Source organism: Sceloporus occidentalis, unplaced genomic scaffold, assembly GCF_023333645.1.
Source record: "Sceloporus occidentalis isolate IW3139 unplaced genomic scaffold, rSceOcc1.0.p SCAF_1, whole genome shotgun sequence".
NCBI classification, from domain to species: Eukaryota; Metazoa; Chordata; class Lepidosauria; order Squamata; family Phrynosomatidae; genus Sceloporus; species Sceloporus occidentalis.
In genome coordinates, this window is record NW_028316981.1 from 297554814 (window position 1) to 297566842 (window position 12029).

Genomic DNA, 12029 nt, shown 5'->3' on the forward strand with positions numbered 1-12029 from the left:
CCCTGCCTGTCATTCTTTCAGCCAATCAGGAGATGGAGGAATGAGAGAACGGATTTGAGAACAGATAAGAATATCGCACACACTTCTGTTGGAACGTTCTCATCACGTTTCAGCTCTCTGGGAACACATTCATATCTGTACCCTCCTGGAACACATTTGGAACACATTTAAGCGTTCTGAGAACCCGATTGGAACACATATGTGCGGTATACTCAAATGCGTTCCGTTCTCATCATGTGATGAGAACGGTCTCAGAACGCAGTGCGATAATCTCCTTGATTTTAACTGAGTTTTTGATAAAGTTTCCTGTGATATTCTTGCTGACAAGCTGATCATACAGTTGCCCCTCCTTTTTTGTGGACTTCAGATCCACGACCCTTGCTTACTCATGAGGAGCTAATGGAGGGGGTTAAAATGGGGTGCAACCACCCCCGTTCAAGCCTATGGGGCTTGAATATCTGCAAGTTTCTATTTTCGCAGGGTGGTCCAGAACAGATTCCCCATGAAAACAGAGGGCTGACTGTACATGAGATAGATTGCATTACTGTTAGGTGGGTTTATAGCTGTTAGAACAGTGACAAGATTTTCTCTTGGGCCTGGTGTTGTTCAATATCTTTATAAATCACTTGGGTGAAGAAATAGAATGGATGCTTATCAAATCTGCATATGACAGCATACTGGGAGGTAATATCCAGGAAGACAGAAAGAGGAGTCAATATGATCTGAAATGATTGAAGAATTTAATTGAGGTCAGCATAATGGATTTTAACAGGGATAAATGTCAAGTTGTGCATTTAGGCTTGGGGGGTTGGGAATCAAATGGAATGAGTGACAGTTGAGAAAAGTTCTAGGGAACTTAGCAGATGACAAGCTAAAAAAGTACAGTATGATGCAGTGGCAAATACCTTAATTTCAGGGCTACATTAGCAAAACTATAGTGTCCAGACTGCTGCAAGGAAAGTAGTTGTGTCATTTTGTTCTGCTTTCATTGAGTCTCACTTGGCGTACTGTGTCTAGGTTTGGGCATCACAGTTTGAAAGGCTATCAACAAGCTGAAATATTTCCGATGGCGCACTCGGGACTTCACAATGGCAGCACGACGTGCAGACGCTATGCGTCCATCACCTAACAATGGCAGCACCCTTATACACGGGGGCGCTGCCATTGTTATGGTGCCATGGCGTAGTAGGGTTAGAGACTGTGCAGTTGCCGCGCGGTCCCTTAACCCTACTACGCTGCCAGTACGGCGCAAAAAGTGCATCTGTACTGCACCTATATTACTGGTTGTGGTGTATCAGAGCACAAAACTGTTGGCATACCCTGCTAAATATGATCAATAATTTTCGCACAAGCACAGTTTAGCATACAATACAGCATGACAAAAGTCAGACAATGAAAAAAGTCTGACAATGAAATTAATGTTGCACAGTCATGTTACAATGAAAGCATAACAGCCGGGAAACAATAGAAGCATTAAAATGGTAAACAGGAGATACAGAATAGGTACAGGTAATATCTGAGGGGCTTTTTCTGGAAGATAGAACAAGCTTCTTCTCTTTTGCTCATGAAATTAGGTTCCAAACCAGGCATGACCATGAAGGCTGGGGGATGCTGGAAACTGTAGTTCAAAAACTAACTTTCCTGAGCTCTGCTCATATCTTACAGCATCTTCAGGTGTGAATTTATAACTGTTGAAACTTAACTACCATGACTATAGAACATACACTCCCCTCCCACACACACACACACACACCAGTTAAATGAATATTAGGCCACTACAGCTTTTTGTATGGAATTGGCAATTTAAAGTACATTTTTAAAAAAACCAAAAAACCATAAGTTATCTGAATTCATCTTCCTTGTGGCAGGAGAGAGAAGCAGCTGGTATGAATGTGATGAAAGTCATGAGCAGAGGCATAGACAGAATCAACAGGGGAAGAACGAATACTCCTTTCAAATGAGCATAGCACTATTATTATCACCATAACCAGCGGTTACCAAAAAACACTAGTTAAGAGCCACTTCCTTGTAAACAGAAGTACATATAAACTGTAGATACTTTAACTTTGTGACTAATCGCTCCAGCTGCTTGTTAACGATCCAGAGAAAAGGTCAACAACATGGGGCTAAGTGCTTTTATTCGCCTGTGGGAATTTTATGTTCTCAAAGCTATCATCTTGTTTTAATACCATTTTCTTCTAGATGCTTAGCTCCAGCCATTAAATAGATATTAGTAAAGAGGTTGGGGACATAGTGGAGACTGTGAACAGCTTATGGTGGTTCTTATCTTGTTTTGTGCTCCATACTCCCCCTGCTCCTTTCTGCAAGACAGGGTTTTAAAAGGCAGTGCCTATCTCTGACATTTTGCAGTCTGAGGAAAGTTTTAAATGGCAGCCCCTTAAACGGCATGGCCTAAAGCAAACTGAACTGGCAACTGGGTTGTTATTATGTATCTTCAAGTCGATTCTGACTTACGGAGAGCCTTTCCTAGGGTTTTCTTGGCAAGATTTATTCTGAGACAGTGGAGATTAGCACATGAAGCTCTAGAGATGCTATTGAAGTGGAATTATAATGACTTGTCCCTCGCATTACTGTGCGACATTGGTGCTGCGCCATTGTTAACCAATTGCCCTTTTGTTGTTACAGCACAACTTCACATTAATGATATATGCCCGTCAATGACCACCAATGTTGTTGGATTCACGCAGTTGTGCAAGTGTGGATCTCTTTAGCATGACCGTCTTGAGATTGTGTAGCTCACATTGTTAAAAACAGGCATGAGTATAATCGTTCTCCCTTCTTTTGTTATGTCGCCCCACTTCTGTTCTTTGTTCTTTGCGTTTGAAGAAGGGTGGTACATTTCTTACAACTGATGAAATTCTGCTTTTTCCATTGATCTATAATACTATTTTTAAAATTTGTATTTTGAAATGTTGAGGTACCTAGTGATCGACTTCCTTGATTTTACTTATAGTTTCCATGAATTGATTGGAAGATTCTCTTGTGATTGGCGGGTCTAATCTCATACCTGCAAGATTTTGGATAATTTTTTTAAAAAGTATACATGTACACAAGAGAGGAAAAAAGGGGCAGAGGATTGGGGAAGCATGGAGTGTGCAGAAAGCAGATCATATACTACTTTTGAGACAGAACAAGGACAATCCTGGGATTAACTGGTAATGCAGAAATGAGTGTTTCTATACCATTATTGATAACATTGTAATCGTGTAAAAAGAATTGTATGAATTCAGTGCAAAAGCACACGCATGCAGTAATCTCCAGTGTGACTTGCCTAAGGTTCCAGTGGGTTTCCATGGCTGAACAAGGGACTGAACTTTCTGTCAGAACTAGCAGTGGTCAAACTATTAATACCTCTCTTGCTTTAGGGCTTTTTTCACTGTTCCTGGATGATAATAAATTTGCAGCACACAAAGACTTCACTAGGTTTGTCACTTTGGCAGCCAGGGAAACAATTGCTTCAAAGTGTAAAGATGGAAAAGATTTGTCTACAGATGAGTGAAGGAGAAAAGTATGGGAATCGGCGCTTGCTGAAAAAATAACAGTACACACACAAATGTTCTTGGTGATATGAACTGTTCCACAAGAGAACACAGTGTCTTGGATGGGAAAGGACTCTCCCTCCTGAAACATTTTACAGTGGAGGCTGTCAGGGATCCTGGAGCGATATGGGTCATTGAACTGAACAGGGGTTTCACTACATGAGAAGCTTGAAGTTTTTTTGCTTTCTAATGTTACTTGCTCCACTGTTTTGAGTGTGGATTAGGAAACAAAATACAGTAGGCTCTTGGTGTCCATTGGGGTTTGGTTCCAGAACCGAAATACCAAAATCTGTGGATCCTCAAGTCCCATTAAATACATGACATAGTAAAATGTTGTCCCTTATATAAAATGGCAAAATCAAGGTTTGCTTTTAATAATAATAATAATAATAATAATAATAATAATAATAATATTGATTTATATACCACTATTCCGAGGATCACAGAGGTAAACAATAAAAGATAAAACAGTTAAAACAACACAAGCCCCAACCCCTCCCAACAGAATTACAACAGTTAACAACAATTAGCAGTCAACAACAATAAAAAACCAACATCACCCCAAGCAAATGGCTGTGTAGAGTGGAATTCATTGTAAACATCGCCAAGGGGAAAATAATAACAGACAAGGCTCACGGGGGGGGGGGGGGGGGAAGCCTGGTGGAATAAGAAGGTCTTCAGATCCTTCTTAAAAGTATTAAGGGAGGTGGAAGTACGGAGCTCATTGGGGAGGGAGTTCCAGAGCTGAGGGGCTGAAATAGAGAAAGCCCTCTGAGCTGATACATATTGAGCGTCTGGAACTCTTAAAAGATGTCTTTCACCCGACCTGAGAGTGCGGGGCGGATTGTATGGGGAGAGGCGGTCCTCCAAGTACCCTGGGCCCAAGCCATTTAGGGCTTTATAGGTGATAACCAACACCTTGTATTCGGCCCGGAAGCGAATAGGCAGCCAATGGAGATCTTTTAGGACTGATGTTATATGGTTGGCCCTGGAACATCCAGTAACCAGCCTAGCAGCCATATTCTGCACTAATTGAAGCTTCCGGGTTTGGTACAAGGGTTGCCCCATGTAAAGCACATTACAGAAATCTAATCGAGAGGTTACCAGAGCATGTACAACGGTTTCAAGGTCCCCCCGGCCCAGGAAGGGTCGCAGTTGGCGTATCAGCCGAAGCTGATAACAAGTGCTCCTGACCGTCGCATCCACCTGAGCAGTAAGGTGAAGCGATGAGTCCTGAAGCACCCCCAAACTGCGAACAGAGTCCTTCACAGGGAGCGTGACCCCATTTTGTCTCTGGCTGCCCACAGTATCTTCAGCATTCTTCTCCATGATTACATCTCAAAGGAGGTGATGAAAACCAACTGGGTGACCCTGAGCATGTCACACACTCTTAGCCTCACAGGATGTCAATGGCAAATCCCCTCTTAGGAAATGTGTCAAGAAAACCCTGTGATAGGGTCACCATAAGTCAGAAATGACTTGGAGGCACACATAACAACAACAACAACAACAACTTCTTTTATGGCTGCGCTTCCCATTCCTAGTTTTATGACATTTTAACACAGTGGCCAATTTGGCAATAATTGTAGCAATGAAAATAAAAAGCAACACTTGCGCTATAGTTCTTGATGGTATCACACTAGTCATGCAATCGTGCAATTAAAAGTACTGTAATATCACAATGGAGTTTTGCACACATCCATAAATGAATTGTTAGCAAATCATAATTGATTGTTTTGCACATTCGCCATTTTGGTGCAAGGGCATATGTCCAGAAATCCTGTTCCCGGCCACATAGAATAAAGACAGTAAAAGAAAAAAAAAAAATCAGCACTTTGCACTGCTAAGTAAACTGTGCCCCATAGCCTGAAGGAAGACAGAAATCTACAGTGATACTGTTCCTGGCAATGAGAACAGATTCCGACCACTGCAGTCTATTCTGAGTATCCTTATTTGCTTTTCTAATAGCGATAATAAAGTGCGATTGACTATCCCACTATCACAATTGTGCTTCATTCCTGCTATTGTGAATGAATTTATAGCAGTTCCCCGTATATTCTTTGTTGCATGGCAAATTATTCACAGCTGAGCTCCCAAATGCGTACGCCATCGTGTGATAATCTTCTACATGATCCCGTGATTTAGCCTGGATTCTGCCTTTCTTTTTCTTCTCTCCACCCCGCCCCCCCGCAAATTTGATAATCAACTTAGGGCCTGAACAGACAGGCCAAAACTGCTTTGAGACACTTTGGATGTATGCTGTTTAAATGACACACAAATCTTAAGAGGCCAGAAGCTGTGCTAAAGCTGCACTCCAGTCCTTAGGACTGGAGCATGGCTTTGGCATGGCTTCTGGCCTCTTGGGACACATGCATAATTTAAACAACATACCTCCAAAATGAACCGAAGCAGCTTTATTTTGGTCTGTCTGTTCAGGCCATTAGTCTGATTTCTTGACTGCAGTCCCGGTTTCTTGTCAATGGCCCAGTACACAACACCAGGACGTGACGTTCTGGCAGTGATAGTAGGGCTCGGGACTGAGCACCAACCGCACGGTCCCAAGCCCTAAACAAAGAAACAAACAGCTTCATTTCGGTCCCATTCCCACTGGGCTATAAATCAAATCAAGAATCGGAATATAGCAACATCGTTCCCATTTGAACTCGCAAGAAAGTTAAACTGGGTTTATTTGGAGAGGGAGGGGAAAAGAAAGGAAAGAGGAGAAGGAATATGGAGAAAGGGAGGCTGGCGAAAACTTTTTGTGAGAGGAAAGAGAGAGAGAGAGAGAGAGAGAGAGAGAGAGAAACAAACCCAAACCCTGAATGTGACTCCTGCATCCAGCCTTGTTTCCTTTTTTGAGACAGAAAAGAGGTGGCTGGCTGCTGCATATTGGAGTGGTTTGAAGAAGAAGAAGGGGAGGATTAGACGTCACTGTGACGTCTAATCACCTAAGCACTTGATTGACAGCTTAAAAAAAAAAAACGGTTCCAGAAAGGCAATGGGAATGGGGAACAAAAAACCCAAGTCAAAATACAACAGAGAAATATTGATGGGAATGACGAAATATCAATGGGTCAAAAAAACCCGAGTCCGTTTGCTCCCTTTTGTAATGGGAACAATGGACCTGATTCGACTACGACTCAGAAACTTGATTGGATCCAGACTCGCAGCAATATACATCACTTTATATGCCCAGTGGGAATGGGACCTTATTTACTACTTCATACTGAACTAGCAGGGTCTAAGAGGTTTACAACTGTAAGCTAATTGTCCCCAACAGTTCGTGTGAGCGGCAGAGTAATGGCGATGTCTCATCCACACAGGCCACACCCCATCTTTACATAATGCACGCATAGCATCTGCACATCGTGGCGCGTCTGTTACATCACAAGTGTGCCATTGGTGCACTTGCAACATAACCAGGGCGCCAGGAAAAGAAACAAGAAAAACAAGGTTCTTTTAGCTCCAGAGGGATATTGTGCGGTCTAGTGGCTACGGTATCCCTCCGGAGTTAAAATGGGTGCCTGCAGACCACCGTTTCTGTCTGTACTGTGCCAGTGTTTTATCCAACACTGATCCTTTTCGGGATACATACAATCCTTGCTCAGCCATGAAAACTCACTGGGCGACCCTTGACAAGTCACACTCCTCAGCCTCAGAGGATGGCCCCCTTTGATGAAACTTGCCAAGAAAACCCTGTGATGGTTTTTCACCTTAGGGCCACCATAAGTTGGAAATGACGTGAAGGCACATGCCAACAAGGCACATACCCAGATACCTGCACATAAACTTTCCTGGATCCAATGGGATTTACTTCTCAGCAACCATGCTGTTGGAGCCTTGTGATGATTATGTTGTCAAAATGATGATTATGTGTCAAAACGCTTTCATTTTTCTCCTTTAAACACTCCTTTAAAGAGAAACTCTGGCCATAAAGGGAGGGCTTCTCATTCCTGCAGACAACTGCATTCTGTCACATCACATGAGCCTGAAAAGAGGGATTTCCCTGGAAACAGCTCTTTGCCAGCCCCTCCTCCTTTTCCCCCTTCAGAAATCAGACACCCAGACTTTTAATCACTCCCTCTTTCAGGGAGAAAGAACTATACACACACATATATATATCTTCAGCCTCCTCCTCCTCCCCTGCCTTTCCTCTTGGAGAGCCCTTTCTTTTCTCTTTCTCTCCCTCCCTCCTTCTCCAGCTTGCTCTTTGTGCCTCAATGCCTCTGCCTCTTGCTTGGCCATGCATGCAACTTGTCATGCAAAGGAGGCGCCTTTAAAAATAAAATAAAATATAAAAGATCAGGAGACAGGCTGAGTTTCCTCTGCAACCCAAACATGTCATGGGCCCTCCAGAGAAACTGGATTGCAACTTTGGCTTTTTGGGTCCCCCTCCTTAATAATATCCAGGCGTTGGGCCATGGTAGGACTGTTCCACCGGGCAGATTTGCCTTTCCAGACCAGAGGCAAGGTCAGTGGCTTCTCTCCTTCCTTTAATGTGGCAGTTCTTCTTCCCTATTCCCATGCCCTTGATCTACTCTTTCTCTTTTTTCTTTCTTTCTAAAACAAGAGTCCCACCAGACCAGTAAGGAGTGTCAACTTTCCTGGTTTTATTCAATGCACCAAGCTTCTTCTTCCACTGTTTGCCCAGCACTGGCTCACTGGTTACACTTATTTTGTTTACTGTATGTACAATACTTTCAGAGCTTGGAGAAGGGCGTCTGCTGGCTGGTAGATCTGGGGAGTTAGAGTTCACAGAAGTAACTTCCCTGGGGTCAATTTTCTTGGCCAGCCCAACACAGTTCTGCAAATACAGAATTTCTGAACTCCTAAAATGCAGAGGGAGTGCTGGATGTTTTTGTCCAGCGTCCCACAAAAACACAAAGCTCATTTGAGCTGAAATCCTACATGATTCTTGCAAGCTGGCTAGTTTGTAACATTTAATTTCATTCCCAAAAGGGTATGATAATGGTGATTATTCACTTTGGGAAAGCTTGGGGTTCCCCACAAATAACCTTTGAGGAGATCAGTCTTGAAGAATGTCCATTAACAAAGTTGCCTCCTCCCACCATTAATATTCAGTTAAACTTGTTACATAATATATTTTACTCTGCCTTCTCCATCACTCCTTTTTCACTCATAAAAACAATAATGAAGTTCAATGCAATTTGAACCAGAATTAGAAAAGGAACTTTCTAAAACTATAATTTCCAGACCTCCCTAGCCAGCATGTCCACTCCTTATATGCCATCCTTCACCTCTACGGTTGCTCCACTCCCAAGACCTTGACTTGAGTGAGGGTGGGGCAACATTTTCTGTTCTTCCTTGGGAAACACAGTCCCTTGGGGGTCAGCCCTGCCCACATGTTTCCAACAGCTCTATGAATCCACACATCTGGCTATGTCAGTTGGAAAGTCTGTGCTATGTGCTGTCCCTCTCTTCCACCTTCTAATCCCACTGAGATGGTGGTGGAAACTCTGAATGGCCATCCTGGAGGATCTTTTGTGTTGGATGAGAGTGAGCAGTTTGAAACTTAAACCCAAACAAGATGAAAGTGGTGTGAAGTGGGAAATCCAGCACACTGGATGGTGGAGACATTGCATAAACCCTAAAATTTGGATGTGTTCTTCAACTCAGCACTTTCTAGGATGGCCAGAATCCTTTTTAACTAGCTTTGGTTGGCTGGCTAATTGCGCATATCTAGAGAAGGTAGACTTTCTTGTGTTTTGATTGCGTTTCCTGGCTGGATGACTACCGTATGTTCTATATGGGCTGCCCTTAAGAAATATTGCAGAAACATGAATTGTTGCAGAAAGCAGCCACTAAAATATTCACTTGGATCAGTGATGTCACAAAGGTGGTGTGTGTGTATGTGGTGGGGGGTGTGTGTGTGTGTCAGCTGGTGGAGTGGTATCCCTGGGGAGGGGGCTCCCTTCAGAGTCTGGTGTGGTGGTTGCTGCCATGCTGGACTTGAAAGGCCATTCTATAGCATCTAGAGGACCACATACATCATACCTGTGCACTAAATAGTTTGAAACTATGTTAATCCAAGTCCCCTCCCCTCACTTTTTTGGGTAGCACCTCCAAATGTTGGGCTGCATCTCCCAGCATTGCTTACCATTGGTTATTCTGGCTATGACTGTTGGGAACTGCAATCCACTATATGTGTGTCTGCATGATTCCTATCCTTAGCATAATGTGATCCAAGCAGTGGCATCACTAGGGTTGGTGTCACCTGGTCAGGGGGGGGGGGACTGACTCTGACTCTGAAGGCTTCTCCACCCCCACCCACGGCCTTCAGAGTCCCACAGAAGCATTGATTGGGTCAAAGACAACCCCAAAATAACTGGACAGGGACTGGCTGGAAACATGGTAGGGGTAAGTAGGAGATATGGTCTTACTCACCTTTGCCTTTGTTTCTAGTGCTAGAGGATACATAGGGGCTGGACAGGTGGGCAGAAAAGGGCGGAGAGACACCACCTCTTTCTACCCTGGATGGAGACCATGGCAACCAAATGCCGCTGCCTGATGGGTTCTTTTTAGGCCATACATGGCCTTTTTAGGCCATGCATTGGTGTGCTCGCGCACCATGATGATGTCCATGCGGCGCAGTGCTGTTTGGGTGCTGTGCCACATATACATCATCATTGTGCATCCTATATAGATGGGCACACAACATGATGATGGCCAGGGTGCATGGTAGGGTTGGTGAGCGTGCAAATGCTCATCCCCCGCACACTCCTAGTTCCGTCCCAGACTGGCGCAAAGCGCCCATCTGTACTGACCCATAGAAAATCTGGGAGTGAAGAGACAAAGTAGTAAGTAAACACATTTAACCTTTATTTTGGAATCACCTGGTGTTCGAAAAGGTCATTGTGACCTCTTAAAACACACCTGGCCAGTTATAAAAAATATGAAAATATGAAGCCCCATATACAGTGCAGGGGGTGTTGCATATGCTAACTGAAGGCCATATGATCCACATCCCTGCATTATTGCTATTCTGTGCCAGATACATTGGGGGCTTGTGTTATCCTGAGTCCCAAACAAGCTACTTTAAAAACCTTATAGGAGAATTCAGGTATGTGTAGGCATTCTGTAGCATCTAGAGGACCACATACATTATATCGTTTGTTGTTATCAAGATGTTGTAACCCGCCTTGATCGCAAGGAAAGGCGGGCTATAAATAAACGATTTATTTATTTATTATTTTATATCCGTGTATGAAATGGTTTGGGACAATGCTACCTGAAGGTACAACTGCACTGATATGAACCTGTCCTAGCCTTAAGATCAGTATTTTATCCTTTTTGTTGAGTCCACTCATGAGACCTGTCACACTGGTGAACTATTGTTTTGTAAAGTTGTATACATCATTGCATTTCTGATGAAATAAGTGGTGGTGAAGGGGGAGGGGAGGACAGTGACTGATGTCCCCTTCACTGAATGTCTTCAAAAAGAGGCTGGACAGCTACAGTACCTGCTGGGGATGCTTTAGTTGGAGATCTTGCATTCAGTAGGGATTGGATTTGATGCCCATAGGACCCTTTTTAACTCTGTGATTTTATTATTCTTGTGAATGACTGCTGTTTTATTTTTGCACAGAAACAGCAATCTTTCATAAAAACACACATGGTTGTTTGCAATGTTTTTGGCACAAAACCCTTGCAGAACACTGCACGTACAATATTTCTGTGTGGAACCATTTCCCTAAAGACTTTGGAATATGTGAATGCCAAGCAAAAACTGCACAAAATTCTTACTACTTTATTATTATTCTCTGCTGCATTTCCTGGGAGTTAGGAAATCTCTTTCTTAGGTAACAATTACTGGTGGATTTTATTTCCACCCCTAGCTACTAATTGCCATGGTGACCAAAACTACATTTTTGTGTCCTTTTCTTCCCTAGATGATTTTATCAAAAAGCTGCAAGATTATGAAGTGGTCAGCCCTGCAAAAGTCAGTGCAGATGGACATTTTCTCTCATATAGTTTACACCACAATGCCTCAAACGTCAGAAGGAAAAGAGACTTTAGGAGAAAGGACTGTAAGGTGTATTATAAAATCAAGTACAAAGAGAAATACCTCTTTTTAAACTTAACTCTTCATCAAGGATTATTGTCAAATAATTATATTCTGGAAAGGCGATATGGCAACTACGCTAGTGCAAAGATTGTTCCACGCCTGGAAATTTCATGCCATCACATTGGGACAGTCTTACACCCAGATTTCGGGAATGGGAAGGCAGCAATCAGCACTTGCAGTGGACTAGTAAGTTCAAAAAGTTTTCTTGAAATGTTTATTGCTATTGCTAATTCCAAGAATTTATAAACCGAATCTCTACCCCAAAATCAATTAGTAAACCTAAAAGAAAGGAAGAAAGTTGGATCTATTTGTACATTGTTATTTTAAAAACCCATGACCTAAATCCAATTGCTTGTTCCCAGTTAAAGAAAACCCAGTTCACC

The 12029-nt window shown here is 42.9% G+C and overlaps 1 protein-coding gene across 1 annotated transcript in view; it reads left to right on the top strand.

Moving 5' to 3' along the window:
- The first annotated feature begins 7898 nt into the window (after positions 1 to 7898).
- ADAMTS12 (ADAM metallopeptidase with thrombospondin type 1 motif 12) overlaps positions 7899 to 12029 on the top strand; it is a 213862-nt gene continuing 209731 nt past the window's right edge. Inside the window, 2 exon segments of the mRNA XM_089496788.1 lie at positions 7899 to 8031; positions 11471 to 11832. Coding sequence (XP_089352914.1) covers positions 7899 to 8031; positions 11471 to 11832 — 495 coding nt within the window.